This window comes from Podarcis muralis, chromosome 5 (genome assembly GCF_964188315.1).
Source record: "Podarcis muralis chromosome 5, rPodMur119.hap1.1, whole genome shotgun sequence".
Lineage (NCBI taxonomy): Eukaryota > Metazoa > Chordata > Lepidosauria > Squamata > Lacertidae > Podarcis > Podarcis muralis.
The window spans coordinates 49,739,961-49,762,297 of NC_135659.1; the positions used below are offsets into that span (position 1 = coordinate 49,739,961).

Below are 22,337 nucleotides of genomic sequence, written 5' to 3' on the forward strand. Positions count from 1 at the left end.
TTCCTCTGGATGCTCAGCTTTCTTTGAACCTAAGAAAAATCCCATTTCTACAGAAAGGGGACAGTCATTTTGAGGGAAGACAGAGACTAATTATTTTAAATGTCAGAGAGTACAAGGAAGCAAGATCGTGTAGAACAGGTCACTGCCATGATCAGAGCTTGAGATGCTTTACTCAATGTGACTTTGAAGGATCATATGGATGATCTATTTCAGATCTCTGGAAGCCTGCTTCAGGGTTTGCCCAAGTCTGCAAGTAGCTGTGGCCACAATACCAGGGCTGTTATTAGGGGATGGCCAAAATAGGGGCATAGCTTGTGTATATTAGGGAAAGTATGAGAAAAAAGCATCCATTTGAGAACATGACATGCAAAGGTGTATTTAATTAAGGGAAATAGCTTGCAAAAATGTGTATATTGAGAGGAAACGTGACTAAAATGCTGCTAATTTTGGGAAAGAAAGAAAGAAAGAAAGAAAGAAAGAAAGAAAGAAAGAAAGAAAGAAACTGATACAGAAATGTTGGTAACTGAACTTAATTAAGACCGGAAACATAAGAAACTGAATTTGACAAATTCATCAGTTGCTACTACAGGCCTTTGATCTAAATGGGAAGCGTATTCCAAAATTGCCCTAGGGCAGTTTTTACTCTAAAATAAAAGCTAAATTAAACATACCTGTCACCTATAGTTTGACCTCTGAGCCTAAGGTGATCAGGGATCTACTGCCCTTAGAGAGCTATCCACCCTTTGTGGGTGTCTACGCTCAACACATGGACGTCAAAGAGTGGAGCAACAGCAGAGCCTTGGAACACCTTAAATCACGTGGAGCCCCTTCATGCAGTTAGTGCACAAAGAGTCTTGTAAACATGAACAAGGCCATTGGAGGTAATGAATCCGGTGCTCCTGAAAGGTGACCCAGGTCTTCTACATAGTTGTTCTGTCTCTGTACTCATTCCTTACCAGACTCAGATACATGTCTGTAGATCACACTGTATGCAGGCTTAACACCCCCCCCCCTTCTAACACTGTGTCCACGTCCATTCATTCAAAACCACACTGACTTCCCTTTCTGATTACTTTCAGGCAGGTGGGAAGCCCTGGATATTCTGCCTCTAGGGCTTCCCAATCAAGTAATTCACCAGCTGAGGTTAGAACAGATACCCCAGTCCTATGGCAGTTCATCTCCCACCCTTTTGGCCAGATAGCCTTGGCTCTCCCCGGGTTGACTTTATACAGCCTTCCTTTTGCAACACATCCCATTGCTACTGGACTACTGTATACAAAGTGCTAGTTACAGAATTCAGAAGTGCAGAGGGGTTTTGCAAAATGAAGGCAGTCAGGCTGTGGTTATGTGAGAATCTCATTACTCACCTACCCAACCGAACCAGCTCATGTCTTCGTCTGATGCAAGGCTCCTGCACCACTAATAAGGAGAAAAGGTTTCATTAGGAATTCTGATTCTTCCAGCCTTTTAAATTACAGCCTGCTGTCGAGTTCTACTTTCTGTTTCAAATTCCTTTACACATCCGGTTTCACTTTACTGGAAAGGGGTGGTTTTGTTTTCCATGACTATTTTCTGGCATGAAGATATAGGTCCGTCCCCGCCCCTTCCTGACCAAAAAATGCTTCCTTTGTTTTTACTGTGAGATCATTTTTATCTAAAGTAAGTCAACTAACTACAAATGCTTTATCAGCCAATAGGTCTAATATAGCCACTGATGCAGTATAGTCTATTAGGCACACAGAATCTCTCAATATGTTCCAAGCATGTAAAAAAAACACACAAAACCCCCATTCTTAACCATTCTGAAAACTGTATGGCAAGTGTTGCTTTCAGGTGAAGCAGAACAAGTTGTGGGTAAATTAACACACAAGAAACCCACTCACTGCATTTGAAAAAGAAAAATAACGTCAAAAGGCAATTCATCATTTTTGAGCCCATTTCTCACAAATGAACTTACTAGATAACTTCCTAACTTAAATGTTTCCACTGTCAACAAGTTGAAAGTTAACTTCGTTTCATTTCAAAGACTGTTTAAACTAAATTTATCTAGCTAAAAACATCATCATTAACCTTTCCTATGGCTGTCACCATCCAGTGAGAGGGGAGGGAGGGAGGGAGGGCTCTTCCTTTCACTCTTCCAGTTCCAGCAGATGGCACTGAAATGTATAGGAAAAAGAGCCCATTTATGTTCCTGTGGTGCTGGTGTTATTTTAGCTTCCCTTTCATATAGCTGGACAGCAGGCAAGACTCCAAATGTGGTTTGCAGAACTTTGAGATGAATTGAGCCTCATTGGATTTTAGGAGGACACACGGAAGGAAGTGGTATTTATTTGCTGACCACAGTTTGAAGAAAAAAACTGCTAAGCAAGACATCTGAGGTGGTGAATGGAACTGTAAAATGAAGAGAAAGTAGTAGTTTCAGGAAGGATAGCCAACCTACTAAATGAAAGACACTTTGCTGACTATTTCATCAAACAGTCCAGATTTTGGAAGATTTGCACTTCCAGCTTAATGAACGCGTGTTTCATGCCATCTGATACAACTTGTCAGGCTTGAAACTATTGTGCTTGATTGAAGCACAATGCATGGAGACCCTGGCATTTCAAGATTTATGAAGGCCACACAGGACCACACTTACCCTTAGCATGTGAACTGTTGTCAGATCAGATAGAATTCAGGTTGCCATGGCCTTCTCTCCTCTATTGGGGAGAAAATGAGAGCCTTGCTTGGCCAGCAGGCAGGAGAAAACAGTGGGTATGACAAAAGGTCAGCTTCACCCTGCCTTCCAATAGTAACCACAAAATATGGGTTGGTCTACCCAGAGATTTGCAGGTGCCAAAAATCTGCATCACACCACACCCTCCTCTCCCCCACCCCAACGACTGTGCAAATTGTGATTGGAACATCTGAATTCTCTTCTTCTCTTTGAGAGTTTCCCACCTTCTATAAAAATCATGGCGGTTGTCCTATTCTCTGCCTTCTTCCTGCTGTGGTCAGCAACCATGGAAACCTAGGTGGGTCTCACCCAAATGGTTTGAAATGGAAGGTATTCTGTTTTTTGGTTTCCTGATAAGTAAGTGGTAACTAGTTAAACTGTGTTTTGTTTTTGTTTTTGTTTTTATAATAAAAAAAACAGTTTCCCACTTCTCAATCTCTCTCTGCTTGGCTCTTCAATAAATGTCCTTATTTTGAACTGAGCAGCTAAACCAATTACCTTAACAAAGGAACTGGTTTGACTGCTTCACAGAATTCCCTTTGATAGATTCTAACGCCTCAGATACAGGATCATAGTTGTGAGAAGGGGTACAGGGGTATCATCCAGACTGACCCCCCCCCCCCAATCCCATAACAATATATTTCAGACATACTGATACATGGAAGCTTTTCCTGCAACAAAATGTATTCCCCTTATTTCACATGATTTAATGGCAATTATTAATTCTCCTGAATTAACAAGGCTCTGGATAGTTATTTTCATTCAGCTATTTGGCATCAAATGGTTGTATTGCACGATTCTTGGCTTGCAGGGATTGGAGCAGATGATCCTCAGGGTTGCTCTAACTCTCAGGTTCTATGAATAACTAAGATGTTTGGGAAAGGCATTTTTTCCAACAAAATCTCAATCTCTCTCTCTCTCTCTCTCTCTCTCTCTCTCTCTCTCTCTCTCACACACACACACACACACACACACACACACACACCCGTACACACACACAGGATCTGGATGGATAAGATTAATAATTTCTACTTTCACATGCAACCAACATTTTTCCTTGAACAAAAAAGGTTGAGCTCTGTTTTCCAATAAGCCTCTAAGAAGCGGGAAAGAACAATGGATTAATCAAAAGCGACTCCAGACAGAAACGGAGACACTGTTTTGAAAACACAGGCTCAGACTGAATAGTCCTTGTACGCTCTCTCTTGTTGTGAATGTCGGCATTTCTGTGATGAGAATTCAGCCAAAGGAAAATGAACCTGGCACAAATGTTAATTATAACAATTCGGAGGAAGACGAAAATTATAAAAGCTGAGCTTAGCCAAAGAGAGCAACAATTGCATTTTGGAAACAATGGGTTGTCTGGGAACAGATGAGAGATGGAACAAGAAGATACCCACAGCAGACAGCTGCAGCTGTGCTGGCACGCTTGCTACTCAGGCTAGCCCAGAAAGAGAGGCAGTGTGGAATATTTGAACCTCCCAAGAGCCAAGGTCATATTTGGCAAGTTCTGTGCCATAATCTGCAAAGCGGTTCTCGTACCTGGAAGCTTTATTTTATTCAGCTTTACTTTTCTTTTTTAAAATGCCCTTTCTCCGTTTTCCCTCCTGTTGGGGCTGCAGTCTGAGGCGAACAGGGAAGCAGGAGGTGTACGATGAAGCCGAGACTGAAGAAATCTTATACCAGAACACTGCTGGGTTTAGGAAGACCTCAGGAAGACTCCAGCAAAGCTAGGCCACAACATGAAGTCCCCTTGTAGTCTGTTCTATCCAGGATGCTTTTATTTTATTTTATCTATTATTACATTTATATCTCATCTTTCCTCCAAGGAGCTCAAGGTAGCATATACAGTATTCCCTCTCCCTATTCCAACTTCCACAACTCTGTGAGATAGGTTTGACTGAACTGGCCCAAGGTGAGCTTCATGGCTAAGGGGCTAATTTGAACCCTGGTTTCCCAGCTCCTGGTGCTCCACTCTAACCACTCCGCCACACTATGACCAGCTCGGGATGGAACAACTCCCACACTAGGAAAGGTTATGGCATTTGGGACTGTTAGAGAAAAGATGAGTAAGAGTTGGCAGGGTAGTAGTTTGTTAAATTATGCATGGAAAAGTGGACAGAGAAAAGTTTTTCACCTTCTCTCATAGCACTAGAACTCAGGGACGTCCAGTGAAGCTGAATGCTGGAAGATTCAGGACACATAATAGAAAGGAGTTCTTCACACAGGCTATCCATAGTCACTAGCCACAATGGCTACGTTATACATCCACTATGCCTCCAATATGCCTCTTGAATGAATACCGGTGGCTGGAAATCACAAGTGGGCAGAGTGCTATTGTGCTTGTGGGTTTCCTGCAGGCATCTGATTGGCCACTGTGAGAACAGGAAGCTGACTGGACAGGCCACTGGCCTGATTCAGCAGGTTCTACTTAGGTTGCTGCATTAACTAGACAGGAGGTCCCTTCATGTCTTGCTCCCAGAGACAACCAGACAGCCTCTGACAGCTTCAGTATGCAAGTCTGAGCTTCTCTTGCTCAAACAGTTGAACACTACATACACATACTGTATAACAACTCCTAAGCCCTATCTAGCATTAGCAAATAAACAATAGCTCGCCAAATCAGCAGTCCTTTCTGGGAGACTGAGCAGATCTCCACAGGGTCTCAGCTTCAGTCTAACATGGTCATATTTCTCTCTCTTTCTCATGCCAAGAACAAGGGGTTGAAATACCTTTCAGACCAGTTTGTTCATCTGTCCAGTCTAGCTATCTAAACTGTTACATAAGATATTCTGGTTCAGACACTGCAGGGCAAAGACCCAAACATTATACTCATGATTACATCCTTCTTTAATAAAAGTACCACCACCTCACACCCAATTTGATCAAATACATAAAACAACAAGTTTTACGACCAATGAAAACACGATCTTATAAGTAATTATAAGACGGCTTCCTACTGATGAAAACTAGTTAGAAGTTTACAAATGAAACTGGCCACAATTCTCCTTCCCAGTCAAAGCTGCAGCTTCTGCCACCGATCTGTAGCAAAAAGATAAGGAGCTGGTCCCTGTAAACAGCAGCTCCTCTTGAGTAGTTGCCATACTGATTATGTTACAGAAGACGCAGTTTCTCAAAAATATAACAGTACTGTGCATGGACCCTTAAGCCACTGAAGATTGATGTGCTGCATCTGGACATCAGTAGCAGCTCAATAATTAATAACAGCTTTCCTTCCCCCTGCTGATCTAAAAAAAAGCATTGAAGTGGAGGAACTCTAAGTCTTAAGAATTTTGTGAAGGAAGGAATGTTTGGTGTTTCTTCCTGTGCATCCCCACCCCTTTGGTCTTTCATGGAATAAGATGATACAACATGCACACTCTTCCCCCTCCCACAAGCTGTTCATATCTGTGCAGTTTCAATAGTGTCAGATTTGTTTCTATTTGTGTAGACACCAGAAGGAAATGACAGGTCATTGACAAAGGTATGAACACCTTTGCAAATGTGTTCACACCTGGCTAAAAGTCTAAGGACTCCAAAATTGGTGTGAAGCTCGTTTGAGAAACGGTGCGTATTTTATAACAAAGTACAGGGCAGTTTAGCATTTTGGATAATGTCATGTGAACACGAATTAAAAACCCAGCACTGGAAATGCATAGTAAACAGGAGTGTGAACACAGCATCGACTGCAGCAGCCCAGGTCCTCTGTACTGCTCCGTAACCTCATGACTCCAGGTATTCTCACGCTGCATTCAGTGGCTTGTCTAACTGCTGTTTTTGTAATGTCTGCAAGAATACTGAGAAGCTGCTGCAGGCACTCGGAGGGGGGGGGGGGGCTTAAACTAGCACACACCAGTTATTTGCAATATGACCAGTTTCACTGTGATTTACAACACACAGCTGCTTTTCCTGGCGAGTTAAGTCAAATTAATCCAGACTTTGCTACTTGGTGGTTAAGAAGCAAAGGAAGGCACTGTGCTCCACAGATTGGGGCACAAATTAGGCAAGGGGAATAGTTGTTTAACATCTCTCCTATGGGTGGAGTATGAAAATATCTTGAAATAGCATTAATTATGAGTAATAAGAAGAAGGGTTTGGATTTGATATCCTGCTTTATCACTACCCAAAGGAGTCTCAAAGCGGCTAATATTCTCCTTTTCCCTTCCTCCCCCACAACAAACACTCTGTGAGGTAAGTGAGGCTGAGAGACTTCAGAGAAGTGTGACTAGCCCAAGGTCACCCAGTAACTGCATGTGGAGGAGCGGAGACGCGAACCCGGTTCACCAGATTACAAATCTACTGCTGTTAACCACTACACCACACTGGCTCTGGGGAGTAAGGGGGGAGGATGCAAGGCCCCTTTTCATGTCCATATCTCTCTATGTGGACATGTGGCTTTTCATCAGCTTCAGCCATGAGAACACTGACAGTACTACCCACACAAGCCACTGTAGACCAGGCTGCTCAGCAAGCCATTCTCACAGTGTTCTGTAAAGAAGAATCCACATTGACTTTGGTGCACATTGGTGCATGACCAGTTTGAAACATGTCAACAGGCTAGCATGACTTTTGCAGCCCTGAAATGAAGCTGGAGATCTGACATGAGGGAGCAAATAAACTAGGACATCTTCCACTAACCATAGTCCAAACAATAGTCCACTAACCATTGTCCAAACCATGAATCCATGATTACTGGAACATTTTGGTTTTTTGAGCTTTATATAATTAGGCTCACCAGTACAAAGGTATTCTGCAGCCCCAGTATTGAAGTCCAGCTCTTGAGAACGCCAATCTCACCTTCTGGACCATTACAGAATCAAGCAAATCCTATTTTTTCCTATGATACACTGGGTCTCAAACCTACCTGGCAGATGAAGTCCCATCTCTCAACCCTGGAAACCTTTACTCATAACTCCAGGTATATATGCAAGTGTTTATTGTGCGGTTACTCCATAGTAGTGGTTGTAGTTGTGGCAAGCTGTCCTGGAAAAGCATGAATATTTTATTTTTATTTTTATTTTTACATTCCATGAACTAACTGGGATTGCTCCCTTCCTGCAACTTGAGTCATGGTACTGCAAGCCACTGAGAGGCTCAGAAGGAAGAGTCATGCTCCTTTCCTAAACTCTTCTACACTCTGCTAGCACGTGTCAGGAAACTGACCAAGGCAATTTCCATTTCAAACCTGGGCTAGAAGCCAGTTTATGAAGTACTGTATTACTTAAACACATTCTAGGTTGCATATTGCAGGGGTCAGGGAACCCCAGGGATCAACAAGTGTCAACTTGAGATAAACAGTCTTTCTTTTTTAGTTTAGCTCTCTGTCCTCAGATGGAAAGCAAGTCTGTTAATGTTACAGCCCATATTAATTTAGAAAACAACGTTGCATCCAGTGTTGGTCGTTCTCTCAATCTCATTTGAAACAGAATTGCTGTTTCCTTCTTTCTCCCCTTTCTGTGAAGAGTGTGCAGGGAAGAAAAGATAAAGATCTGTGCTTTCTCACCGCTGCAATGTGATGGTTCAGTTTCTACCTTCCCCTATACATTACATCAGGTCTACGTGCCCTGCTGCAGCGAAACATTTATGGTGTTCAAACACACTAAGCCTTCGAAATGGAAAAATCAATTGGTGTGATAAATGGTTCTTGGCTGGGTGAATCTAATGAGCGAGTGACAGGTGTTACAGGAGGATTACTTTTACACATTTTCCAGGGCCAACTTAGCCATTCACTTACCATCTTGTCCCAGATGAACTGAATTTATACAACCATGGATTTTCCCTTGAACAGCTTTGCTATGGATCTGTAACATCTTGAGAAGTAAAGCAGTTGCAGAAGCAATACTTTATTAATTATTAAAACACCAAAATGGAATAAATAGCTTGCAGTACAGCTTGAGCAGACAAGGAGTTTTGACTGCTACAGCTAAACATTTGTTCAGCACCTACAGTGTGCTAGGCTTCTTGGCTGTTAGTGTCCCTGAGCTAAATTGAAAGACAGATTTCAGGAAGCATACACCTACACTGCAGTGACCAAATATCTTGTTAACATATTACTTATAATGCAGCTATCTTTTCTTTTTTAAAGCAAGTAATTCATCCCAGTCACGTCACAGGAATGAAGTAAGGAAACTGTGTGCTCGCCTGTTGCAAATTAGAAAAAAAGAATTCATAACACATCTATTAGCCTCTGCAAGAACAACTATTGCTAGGACATGGAAATCATTACAAGTATTAACTATGGGCCAGTGGTATCATGCAATTTGGCAAACAGCATTATTGGAAAAACTGACACAAAAATTAAAAATAGCAAGAGGGCAAAAGGAGCGCAACAATTTTCATGCAGTTTGGTGTGACTTTATTGATTGCACAAATAATGAGGCATATGGTAGTACAGTACACATAGATTACAGCATGGCCTGGAATGCATGAAGTACATATTTTATTTTATTTTATTTTCTCTTCAGTCCTTTCCTCCCCCTCCTTCCTATAAATTCTAAATAAGTAAAATACCTTTTATTTATGGCCACCAATCTAAGCAATACATTTCACTATACATCATTTCATATCTGTAATAATTTTGTATTTATGCTTCGACACAACTTTGTCAAAATATTCAGAAATCTTTATCTGTGTGTTGTTGCCAGTCCAGTCAGCTTTTTGTGCATGGAATGGGAAGGAGCACACCATTTTGTTCTTCACCTCAGGCGGCAAAATGTCTTGGGCCAGCCATTTTGACAACTTTCATTATATCCATGTGGTGCAAATACGTTCGTATTCTGCTCTTGTCTCTGAACATTTAGCCATGCAGCTTGTTATTTATGATGACACAAATAATAGCAAAAGTAACATTTAATTTTGACCATTTAAAAATAAGTACCTTTACGTTTGTTTTTAAAGTGACATCTTACAGGTTAATTTACATGCTCTGTTGGCCTAAACTGCATCCATAGATACAAGGAGACAAGGGTGTGTGTGGAACAAAGTGTCCCTCATGGTCATCATAGGCAATATCAGGACACTTTGGGGAAAACTGTTGCCCAAGAGCCACTGTTCTCTCCTGTCATTCTGAGTGCCTGAAGATAATTTCTGAAAGAGCACTTTAATCTACCTGCCATATCTCTGAATTGAAAAAGGGAACAAAAGCTCCGAAGGAGAAGCCAACAGAATTGTATTTGCCATGGCATTAAAGCAGCTCCTCTTACCCAGGATGTCTGAGAGCTTAATCAGTTGCAAGCCAAGCACCAGTCTGAACAAGAGAAACTCCACATGAATGCAAAAGGATAGATGAATCTTCTTTAAAGAGGCTAGAGGATTATTCTCCCATTTTTCTCTGCAGATTCTGAATACCCACTAATGTAAGCCACAGGAACGACTTAAATCGGAACATTTTGTGCCAGCCTGAAATGTGCTGCTTGATCACAACCAACAGCCATAATCAGATGCCACATAATAAACCAGAGACCTGGAACTTTTGTTCCTAGCTCTTATTATAATAGAAATAGACTTGATGTGTAGTATCAGTACAGTGGTACCTCGGGTTAAGTACTTAATTCGTTCCGGAGGTCTGTTCTTAACCTGAAACTGTTCTTAACCTGAAGCACCGCTTTAGCTAATGGGCCTCCGGCTGCCGCCACGCCGCCGGAGCACAATTTCTGTTCTCATCCTGAAGCAAAGTTCTTAACCTGAAGCACTATTTCTGGGTTAGCGGAGTCTGTAACCTGAAGCGTATGCAACCTGAGGTACCAGTGTATATTCATTTATATTCACACTCCCTCCAGGTGCCATAGGAGCCAAGGGGGCTTTGCCACCTCATAAAATATTTGAGGTGGCTGTGTCCGTCCGTCCCCAAGTTGATGGGCATTGCCATTCAAATGGTGTGTGTGCACCACATCATGTGATTGATTATGTGGGGTGGGGCTTACCTGCTGCCCATATTTTATTCAAGTTGGTGTCTCTGCCAGGTGCCTTAAGGCAGCTTACATGGTCCAGGTGCTTCCTAATTTGTTCCTAATGAAAGAGATGAAAAGTAATGTTCCAGAAATCAGTTCTGATAGACAACTAAGCCACTCATGGGGTTACAGGGATTACTTGCAGCCCACTTTCACAATCTGTCTGTTGCCTACTCCTACTGTTCAGATATAATGAAAGAGAAACTCTCCTTTTTGCAGTATTTGAAGGTTAGCTCACACTGAGCTAAACAAAAACATGTCATTAATTGGAGGGGAAATTGAATTTCAAAGATTGGCATATTAAGAAGAAAAATATACTGTTGTCAAAGGTTATATATAACAATTTGAGGAACCATACAAAATCAAGTGCAGCAGAGATACGCAACAAAATATGCCAGAAGAGATGTTGCATTTTTTTGGATCTGTAAGGGTTCTTGGGTTTCAAATAGCTTCAAAATTAGTATTAAATGGCATCAAAATGACATTTATCTACATGGGAATATTAAAAAAAATATCCACAGGTGGTAATAAGAAGGCTAGTAAATAATGGTGGTAGGCATGACTAATGAACTCTTTTTCCTACAGATGCCTTTACATTCATTGGCTTATTGAACCCTGTAGCTTTGTAAAACCCATCACACATATTCATGATTGAGACAATATTATATATTTCAACTCCAGCAAGAAGCATGAAAGAATGAATTTGAAAAGAAAGGAAAAGAGAATTACTTACTAAGATCAGGAATCACAATCACTAGTTGTTAGGCAAGCTAATCACATAACAACAACAACAACAACAACAACAACAACAACAACAACAACAACAACAACTGTGGATTTTGATACCACGAGGAATGGATGATCACCAGTAACAGAATATTTGATAAATAAATTGCTAGTCTCAAATGATGAATACCATTTCGTAGAGAAATGAAGAATAAAGCCAATAATAAATAAATAAAGAGAGGATGCATGTCAGTGCATGCAGCTAAATAATAATAATAATAATAATAATAATAATAATAATAATAATAATAATAATTTGTTATTTATACCCCACCTATCTGGCTGGGTTTCCCCAGCCACTCTGGGCAGCTTCCAACAAAATATTAAAATACAATGCAATATTAAAATTGTATTTTAAAATATTAAAAGACAACATTAAAATCTCCTGCACTGTGCCTAGGATAGCTGTTTTAAATCCTATGGCATACATTTGAGACTCCAGTTAAAAGATGTCATTTGGTCCACAGGACAGAGTGTTTACTATATACCTATTACACTATGTGCCAGCGTTAGACTGCTGTTCTTTGTTGAAATGACTTCACTATATTTTTTTGGTTCCCTTCATTTAAATAACCACAAATAACCACAACCATAAAAACTGGTTGCACAATTTGGCACGGGGAAGGACTCACTGTCCCTTCCTTGACTCCTCTCAGTTAAGGAGTGAGATGCTCTTACAACAGGATGGGCCTTCCAGTAATAGGTACATCTAATATGGTGCTAATACTTGCTCTGGGATTGCAAACCTTGATGCATGTGGTTGCTAAGATACACTTAATGTTCCTTAGAAGATTCACTATCAAACCAGACCTCTGGGTAATTTCACCCCATTCTGGTACACTCTGCTCTGGTCGGGAGTGCTAATAAATAAGTAGCAACTTTAACATCGCTTCGCTTTCAAGAGGAAAAAGGCCCTCCACACCAGGTGAAGGAGCTGTAAAGATGAATATACCTAATTAACTCAAGGCTGAAGGAAAATGGAACACAAATAAATGAGGCCTTCTTCTCTGGCCCAATGCTGGTTTTAAAAGCAATGGCTTATCAAAAGCTGTATTAAGATAAAAATCGTAATTACAGTGGTTACGAACTTAATTCGTTCCAGAGGTCCGTTCTTAACCTGAAACCGTTCTTAACCTGAGGTACCACTTTAGCTAATAGGGCCTCCCACTGCCACCACTGTGCTGCCACCATGCGATTTCTGTTCTCATCCTGGGGGAAAGTTCTTAATCCGAGGTCCTACTTCCGGGTTAGTGGAGTCTGTAACCCGAAGTGTTTGTAACCCGAGGTGTTTGTAACCCGAGGTACCACTGTACCAGACACCTCTTGATTAATAAACCATTGCCCCAAATACAATTTTACCAGAAGTTGTTAGCTCTTGCAGGTTTCTGGAAAGGGTGTGGGTGGAGGGAGTTGGTGTACCACCTAGTGTAGCACATCACCTGTGTGCAGGTTAGGCATATAGGAAGCTGCCTTCTACAGTGGTACCCTGGGTTACAAACACCTCGGGCTAGAGGCACTTCAGGTTACAGACTCCGCTAACCTGGAAGTAGTACCTCGGATTAAGAACTTTACCTCAGGATGAGAACAGAAATTACGCGCCGGTGGCGCGGCAGCAGTGGGAGGCCCCATTAGCTAAAGTGGTACCTCAGGTTAAGAACAGTTTCAGGTTAAGAATGGACCTCTGGAACGAATTAAATTCATAACCAGAGGTACCACTGTACTGAGTCAGAAACTTCCATCTAGGTCTGTATTGTCTAGACTCTATACTAGCTAGCTATGGGTCTCCAGGGTTTCAGAGGGGAGCCATTCCCAGCCCCATGTGGAGATTCTGGGGGTTAGCAGTGCCCACTTCTGCAGTATTGGACCTTGGCAGGTGCCCTCAAATATTGACACCTGACACTAGCCGCCCCCCAATCCACCATGTTATGACTGTGCGTGTTCCAAAATGCTTGTTTTCCTGAATTTACTACTAGTTTAATCTAGACTAGGAAGTACTGGTTGCTGCTTCAAATTTAATTTAATGAGAATGCTGTATTACTCTCAGCATCTGCAATCTTGCAATACTGTCACCGCTTTGTACCAAACCAGCTGTATTTGTGCGGTATTTTGCCCTTTTTCTGTAACGCCACACCATAATCCTGCCATTTTACCAATTCCATGATGCCCAGTGTGTCCTAAAGTCAAATGTACATGAGCTAGGATGGCAAAGCGGTTCTGTTCTTAAGAGCAAAAACCCACCATGCACTGGGAGTCTGAGCAAAGACGAAAGTGGAGAAAAGAAGAAAGGGTTTTTTTAAAAAAAGATGAGCATACAATTAACAATACTGAAAGAATGACAGCAGGAGTGTAACCAACCAAAAAGGCTGTCAGATTTTTCAGAGTTTGGAAAACTAAACTGGAGGCAAAGTTTGTCCTCCATCTTGCTATTCCTCATCACTGCTTCAAAATGTGGAATCGTCTTCCAGCAGGCCCTTACTCTTCCTGCTTACAACACAGGGACCATTGGGTGGAAGTACTACATGGCTCCCCAATCATCCCTTCCCTCTGACATCCACGTGCTGAGTGTGGATATCCGTATAAGAAAAGCCTATCTGTGCAGTGTAGATATAGCGAGTGAAAGCAGCTTAGGTGTTAGACCTTTTCTGTACTGTCCATCGGTCTGGAAATCCATCACAGTGAAAATGAGACATGGGCAATTTTCTCTCTAGCTGGCACGTTGCAAAATAAATTGGGTTGTTGGCTTTTGTTTTGTTTTTTCATGGCAGTTTAAATCCAGTAAGTCTTTGTTCATTCTGTCCAACTATAACGTATGGAAATACAAGGGATGTCTCATTTGTTATTCCAAATGTTAAGTTGTTAAAAGACATGCTGGCACTGAAAATTACTTTCAGTTCCAACATTATTCACTTGTAAGGAGCCCCTGGGATTAATTGACACTATAATCTCTTCTTGCTCAGGTCTTTCTTTCTCAACCAGAATTTAAAATAATAATAATAAAGGTCCTTGTCAAGGGTCTGACAGTAAAAAGACTAAAGGGGGTGGGATTGGAGAATGGCAAATGTGTGCTCATTCATCCTTGCTTTCTCTACCACCTGCATTCTAATAACCATTCAGGAAAAAAATGTCAATAAATAAAGCTGCTCAGAGGTTTCAAGCTGCAATGTCAAACATCAGCAAAAGTGGGAGGAAATGCACTCCATCTGAAGGGCCACAAATTCCACATCACTGGCCAAAGCAGCACCTCCCCACCCACGTCCAATTCATTCCAGTTACAGTGGTACCTCAGGTTACAGACGCTTCAGGTTGCAAACTCCACTAATCCAGAAATAGTACCTCGGGTTAAGGACTTTGCTTCAGGATGAGAACAGAAATCACGTGGCAGCAGTGGGAGGCCCCATTAGCTAAAGTGATACCTCAGGTTAAGAACAGTTTCAGGTTAAGAACGGACCTCCAGAACGAATTAAGTTCTTAACCCGAGGTACCACTGTAGTATTATTTTCAAACTTGCTCAACAGTTGCATAGTGGCAAGGTTGGGCTGGAAGCAATACAAGTGCAGGCTGCGTGGATCTGAATGGTTGCCTCCTTCAGTATGAGAATAATAGTGTTGTCAACTTTGTTAATTTTACTCACAAGCTGAAATGTAAAAGAACTCATTCCTTTCCCACTACCAAATTGTGCAGCTAAAGAGGAACAGGGAAGTAGCTACAATCTGCCATCTAAATCCGTGGAGAAGTATGCTTTTAAATTTAGTTTTCTAAGTTACTGATTTTCAAAGTCTTACTTTTATCATAAGGAGGTAAGGCTGGGCGTCGACATCACCTTGCTGACAAAGGTCCGCATTGTTAAAGCTATGGTTTTCCCAGTAGTGATGTATGGAAGTGAGAGCTGGACCATAAAGAAGGCTGATCACCGAAGAATTGATGCTTTTGAATTATGGTGCTGAGTCCCATGGACTGCAAGAAGATCAAACGCATCCATTCTTAAGGAAATCCGCCCTGAGTGCTCACTGGAAGGACAGATCCTGAAGCTGAAACTCCAATACCTTGGCCACCTCATGAAAAGAAAAGACTCCCTGGAAAAGACCCTGATGTTGCGAAAGATGGAGGGCACAAGGAGAAGGGGGCGACAGAGGACGAGATGGTTGGACAGTGTTCTCGAAGCTACCAGCATGAGTTTGACCAAACTTTGGGAGGCAGTGGAAGACAGGAGTGCCTGGCGTGCTCTGGTCCATGGGGTCACGAAGAGTCGGACATGACTAAACGACTAAACAACGAAAAGGCTGGGTGTGTGCAGGCAGTGATGTGGCCAAAGCCCTGAGAGCAAATGGGGCAAAGATTATTGGTTTCATCCAGCCGCCTTTCCTTTCCCACTAAATCTGCAGGGGGGGGCCTGTGGTCCTCCAGATGTTGCCCATTATCCCTGGCCCAATAGCCATGATGGGTGGAGCTGATGGGAAATGAAGCCCAGAAGTATCTAGGGAGCTACAGGCTAGCCATCCCTGCATTAAGATAAACAGGGCACTGACCAATAAGTGGCTGGGGATGTGCTCTCTGTGCCTACAGCTTGTTCAGGACTGTTGCCCATCGGGGAATTTCTCCAAAAGCGCAACCATGTGCAATTCCACGGTCGTCGTCCCCCCCCCCCCCCCATTTTCTGCTAAGATGCAGCGGCGTGACAAACAAACATTAAAAGCCTCCGAGGAAAGTGACAAACCTGCCCAAGTGAGAATTGTATTACAGGAGCCCAAACATAGAATCGTAGAAGTGGAAGGGATCTTGGAGGGTCATCTAGCCCAACCCCCTGCTCCTCCGTGCAGGATCTGCAATGCAGGAGGGCTGCTGCCGGGAGGCTGTTCAGCTCCCGCTTCTTATCTGGGGTAAACATACCCAATCTTATGCAAATAGGCTGCAACCCTTGGGGTTGCGGCAGTCCTCTGCACGCTTCCTTGAGAGTTAAGCACTGAAGCCCGACTTAAGGGAGCAGCCATACATTTTTAAATAGCAAACTTGATTGCTACTGCATTCATACTCGCCGTCACTTCCTACAGCAGTGCGGCATGCACACGTGCACATGTCTCTTATAACACCCGTTCACGAGTTCCCGGAATGAAAGGGTCAAGTTTCCCAGACGCGACTGTGCACAAATGCAGTTAATATCGCTCACGGGCTGGCTAGAATAACCCCCATTGCCGCGTGCCTCCTGCCCCTAGAGCGCCCTCTTCCGCGCCGCTGAGCAAAGCACTTTTGTTCCACTGGATGCGGACGATTTGCTCCCCACGTCCACGTCGTATCTATCCCCTTGCGCTCGCCCAGCCGACACTGGCGGGGCAGCGAATTAAAACGTCTGTCCGATGCACGTCCGTCCTTCTTTCCTTTTTCTCCCATTCTCTTTCCCAGCTTGAGACTTCATGTCACCACACAAACCTCCTTTTTCCTTACTCCCATTTTCTTTCCTTCCTCCCTTCTCCCCCCCACTGCAGAGCTGCCTGGGCTCTCTACATTTCAGGCAACCGAGAGGTGTGTCCGCTGACATCACCAAATAAATCCTGCTCAGCAGTGCAGGGGTGTAAAATTGTTTTCAGGCAGGCAGAGGATGGCGGTGGTGATGCACAGCGTCCGGTTGATACAACTGCCTCGGAATTACTATGCATAGAAACGGGGGGGGGGGGGGGGGCGGGAACGGAGAGAGGAGCTGCCCGCCGGCAACTTTGGCCCCACCCTTCTTCCCCCTCCCGCTCCCCCGCTGCCTTTTGCTGGGGACATCCAGAGATTGCGGGCGGGACGCCGGGCGCCGTCCGCGGTCGGGAAGCGCGCCTGCTTTTTGTCCCCTCTGCCCTTCCCTCCAGGTTGCGGCAGCGGGCCAAGTTGTAACAGGTGACACGCATGGAACTCGAGGGGTTCCGGTTCCCAGAGGCTTTAGTGCAGAGTTGCCTGTAAGTGGATGGGTAGAAGAGTATGCTTTAAAATGCACCCGCCTGCGCGTGCGCCGCATCTTGCTCCTTTCTGTTGCTTAAACAGGCTGCGCTCAGGCGATTTTGGAGGGATGTGCGGGGAGGGTGGAAACTTTCGTTGAATGAGTCCCTGGACTGAGGTTTGCACGCTCCGCGTAGTAGCCTCATTTGCGCAGGATAGATTTGTTTTTGGGTTTTTTTCCTGGCCTCCCAGTTAAAACGCTTCTTCAAAATGCAGCGAGATGTTACCATTTGAGTTTGTTCTGTGGGACCCTTGTTTGGGCTCTGGTCCAATAAACCTGTGGAGGTGTTGGTTGGGGTGGGGGAGCTTCTTTCTGGGGTTTATTTCGAAAGACATTCTCTGCTTGCTCTTCGGTGATTGTAGGTTCGTCTCTCAAGCACGCTGAGCTTTTTAGGGTTGGGTCAGAGGTGGGAAAATGCATTTGCACCCTTACAAGGTTACCAGCTGGCCAGAAACAGGTGTTAAGAGACGGGACCATCCTTCTCATGTGCCTTTAACAGCAGCTTCATCTGGCTTTTCACAGCCTGGTGTGGAGAAAAAATCATTTTCGGGAGATCCTCATGAAGCCATCCTTAAAAGGCACAGCTACAGAGACTGACTGAAAAGCTGGCAACTCGGTGTCTTTATGAAATCATTAATGTCACTGTCTTACTCTTACAGCAGAAGGCGCTGCCAAGGAATCTGCTGTTGATACCAGACTTGGAATCTGCAACTGCCTGAACAGAGAGAGGAGACCTGCCGGGGTTTTTTTGGTTCTCTGCTTCATTAAGTTGTTCAGCTGGGAACTGGCGGTACTTGTAAAGATGACCACAGATTGATGGCCTGAGTTTTGCAGACGGTTGAGCCCTCAGGGTTTGCTTGCTTCTGACATCATTCCTTTGTGAAACAAGGAGTTGTGCTCAGGGAGTTGAAACCAGGGGGAGCCAGTGGAAGGGCTACAAGTTTTTGCTTTTAAAAACCCAGGCAACTGCAGTTCTCTATCCCTAGTTACCTCCTTCCATCTTCTCCCAATGCTTGTGAGGATGCACACGACTGTCAACTTTTTGATGTAACTCAGGAGCCTCTCAGCTTTCTAGCCATGGCCTCAGTCGATGGATTGCAGTACCGTGCTCTTTATGAATATAAGAAGGATCGGGAGGAAGACCTGTCTCTCAGCCCCGGAGACCTGCTCACTGTCAGCAGGTCAGGGCATGCCTGTGTGGACTATAAGGAAGGGGATGAGAGAAACCCCCAAGGCTGGCTTAATGGCTTCAATGAACGTACCAAGGAATGGGGAGATTTCCCAGGCACTTACGTAGAGTACTTGGGTCCTGTGAGGATTGTGGCTGCCACGCCTAAATCAAGGCCCAGACCACTGCCACCAATGCCAACTGGGGCACCTTCCAGTAACATATGGGGTGAGTTCATATATATATATATTTACATATTTCAAATGAAGTGTTTCTGTATGAGGCATGAAATATAGTTTTCCAGAATTATGGCAGCATTTCCTAACTGTGTGTCCTTCTGCAGCAATCTGAAGAGGGCTGTGCTCTCTGACTAGTTGGCCTTGAGCCATGCACTGAAGTTCATAGGACTTTCTCAAGCTCTACTTCCGTTGTCTGTGCACATCACTCCATTAATGGGAGCAGGGGGAATGTGCGTTCCCAAGAAACTTTCCCTGTTGAAATGTTGGCTTTGCTACTGAAGTGAGGCTTTCTTGAAAGCCCTATGATTTTACAGTTTATGGATGGTGTGGTTTGAGAGCCACGTTCTCCCAGAGCGTGATGTGTGTGAACCACTCGGGAATTTGAAGCAGGGCAGGCCAATTTTCCAGCTGGCGTGTCTCTTTTTGTGTGCAGGGTAATCATTTTCATGTGAGCAGCAAGTCACATGGCTAGCCAGATATGTGGATGCCTGTGCTGATGGTTGGGAACAATGTGTTTATACTGGGATGGGAATGGGGGGGCGGGATTAGGAAGCCGCTTCTGGCTTTTGTTTTTATGAGAAATGAGTCTGACATTCTGAAATGTTCCATCTCTTTGAATTGTCCAGATGACTTGTATTAAAAAAAGTCTGCTGTTAATTAAAGGAAGGGCCAGCAGTGCATCTTCATTTGAAATATCTACAGAGGATCTTGAGGGCCATTTGAGAAGACAGAATCTGGGAGGTGACTACTTCAGACCCAAGTGTTGCTGAAAGCAGTACTTTGCAGACACATTTCACCCTGGGGGAGCTGTGCTCCCATTGTGTGAGTGTGGGAGAGCTGTATTCTCTCACTCTTCAAATCAGTATTCCAGCCATGGGACTGATAATGATCTATAAGATCACATGCATGAGAGAAAGTAGTTTCCACAATTATTTTTATTTTTTCAATGTATAGTCCAAATTATGATTGACAAGTTGTGGCCCAAAAGCTGCACGCAACTGTAAATTCTCTTTGGACAGGTATAGCTTTTATTTTATTATTTTATTTTATTATTTTATTTTTTCAGTATCAACATCTGCCGTGACTGTAGGAATAAATTGAGTATGTTTGGTGGCAAAGAAAAAAAGCGGGGGGATGGTCTTTGGTGTTAAGCAACAAGTTGCTTACCTTTGTTGGAGCTGAGGGATGTTATTGCAAAATATATCAGGTAATGCTAAGTCTGTGTTTTAACTTGTGGGTTCATTCAGTCCTTTTTTTGCTGCTTGCTTCATGGCAGGGCCCTGAAGAGAGAGTGAGTGGATAGAGACACAGTTGGGACTACCTAAGGGCATTTGTGGACAGCATGGTCTGTGTTAATTCAGCACTTAGCTCTTTGCTTTTTACTCTCTACTCATGTAAACCAGGTCTAACCCAGGGTTAGGAGACTCCTGCAAATGTGCTGGCAGTAAGCTGCGCACTGTGGCCAATGTGAACTCCATAATGCACAGCAGACAGATGGGCAGTTGGCCCAGGCCCACCAAATCCTTTGGAATTGCTTGTATCATTTTTATTTTATCCTTCTCTTCCACCCACTGAACACCCAGAGAGGATTACAAACCGGGGGTGGGATAGCAATATGTTAAAACAATAGTACAATAAAATGCAACATCACAACCACTCAAAGCCCACACGTTTCTCTTCCTCAATTCATGTACACCACACAAGTATGAGACCCCATGGAGCTAAAAGTCTCCTATTTCCTGCATAGAATTTCCATGGTAGATGTATATGTGCTTCAGCTACATGTTAGCAGGTGTATAAAGTTAGGTGTTTGTGCCCATTAAAATCTTACATGAAACAGCCTTTAGAACAGGGTGTGTGTGTGTGTGTACGCAGTGACTATGGACTTTCAGGCTGCTTGGTTTTGTATGAAAAATGTACAGTGTGGATTGCTAGGCGGGGAGCGTGCAGAAGGGCAGAGAAACTGTCTAAGCAGGAATATTTGGTGGAGCTAATGATTTTGAAGCGGCTCCAGTATTTAATCAGAGCCATAGCAGCTGTGTTGATCCCATGGAATAAAATACTCAGAGCAGTGAGGCAATACCTTTTACTGGACCAAGGAAAACTCAATATAAGAAACACATTCAGGTTAACACAGCCCTATTCTTCTTATGTAGGCATATAGACAAGAGTGAAAGATGAACATTATACTCCCAGGCTGACGTTAAGCCGTTAGAGTTGAGTTGAAAACAAAGGCATAGAATGTTTAACTTTGGAACAGAGGAAACTTTCCTGTCCCTTGTTTTGCAAATCTTCACCTGGTTTATAGCACAGTCTTATACCTGTTTACTTATAGGTAACTCGCACTGATTTCAGTGAGACTTCCCAGGTAAGTGGATATAGGGCTGCAACCATAAATGTCATCCTGGGCATGTAATTTGTGGTGCGTATACTAGCCACATGGCAAATCTCCCTATTGCTGAGGGTGTGAATCTTAAAAAGAGTTTATTGCTTGGCCTTGGACTCTGAATGGGAGGGGGGCATTACTGGTTTGTTTGTTTGTTTGTTTGTTTGTTTGAGAGTGGGGCCCTAAGCTATAGCTTGTTTAGCTTATACATAAATCGGGCGCTGCATATTTATGTTTTGGGGCTACTTCTGTGTTTGGTGCCACGTGCGTGTCATTTGGACACCCCTAAACCATTTCCTTCCCTTTACCTTTTAATTTGTATACCGCCTTTCTGTATTACTAAACACAAGGCAGTTTACAGCAACAAAATATACAGCAAAGAACACAAACCTTATAATAATCCCATCCAATACAAAAAAATCATAACAAAATAACTTTAAAATGGAACGACTTATATCAAATAAATATTCAATCATCTATTAGAATGTAATAGTACACAGTAAAATTAACTCTCAGAACGTCAGCAAATAATAATTAAACAGAATTTCACTCTTAACAATTATAAATAATTACTAAACTAATATCAATAAAAATAACAATGCATAAAATACCACAATGCATACAAAACCATGTAAAAGGATCAAATTGAGAAACAAAGACATACAACTGATAAAACTTTTTTTAAAAAAAAAATATATCCCTGAACTCTTCTTTCCCCAGCTGTTTCAGCTGTTCTTAAATCTATGGCCAGCTCAGCTGGGCTTGATTGCAAGTGGGGAAGGCGAGGCTCTTCTTTGCACTTCCTTACTGAGGAAGCTGACTCTGCTCAATTATTTTAGAGTTCTTATAGGGGTTTTTTGGGGTGGGACTTTTCTAAACAACTTCCGGCCAGGAGTACTGTGGACAGCAGGTTTGAGTTCCTTTGTCGTTTTATGAAACATCAGTTGCCTGTAATAAGTATGATGCCTTGAACCGATTATTCCTAGTCATGTTGATGTGGCGGAAGAGCAGGATTAGGTCCTTAATGTATGCTGCTTTCAGGAATATGAACAAAATTAGTTGGTCTCTAAGGTGCTACTGGACAATTTTTTTTTCATTCCCCCCCACTGCGTCAGACCA

General features: G+C 43.1%; 1 protein-coding gene and 1 long non-coding RNA gene across 3 annotated transcripts in view; one reads left to right on the plus strand and one right to left on the minus strand.

Annotated features, from left to right (window-relative positions):
• Positions 1-9,138: 9,138 nt before the first annotated feature.
• LOC144327692 (uncharacterized) lies at positions 9,139-16,396 on the minus strand. The gene is made up of 2 exons (XR_013392772.1): positions 16,166-16,396; positions 9,139-10,723 (listed from the first exon to the last, which is right to left on the minus strand). It is a non-coding gene; the product is annotated as an uncharacterized LOC144327692 (long non-coding RNA).
• An 838-nt stretch (positions 16,397-17,234) lies between these two features.
• The window catches only part of PIK3R3 (phosphoinositide-3-kinase regulatory subunit 3), a 244,736-nt gene continuing 239,633 nt past the window's right edge, over positions 17,235-22,337 (plus strand). Inside the window, exons 1-2 of one of the 2 annotated variants that reach the window (XM_077928772.1) lie at positions 17,235-17,384; positions 18,085-18,821. In XM_077928772.1, coding sequence (XP_077784898.1) covers positions 18,503-18,821 — 319 coding nt within the window. In that variant the 5' untranslated portion in view covers positions 17,235-17,384; positions 18,085-18,502. The remainder of the gene's footprint in view (positions 17,385-18,084; positions 18,822-22,337) is intronic. The other variant, XM_028733605.2, reaches the window with a different exon arrangement.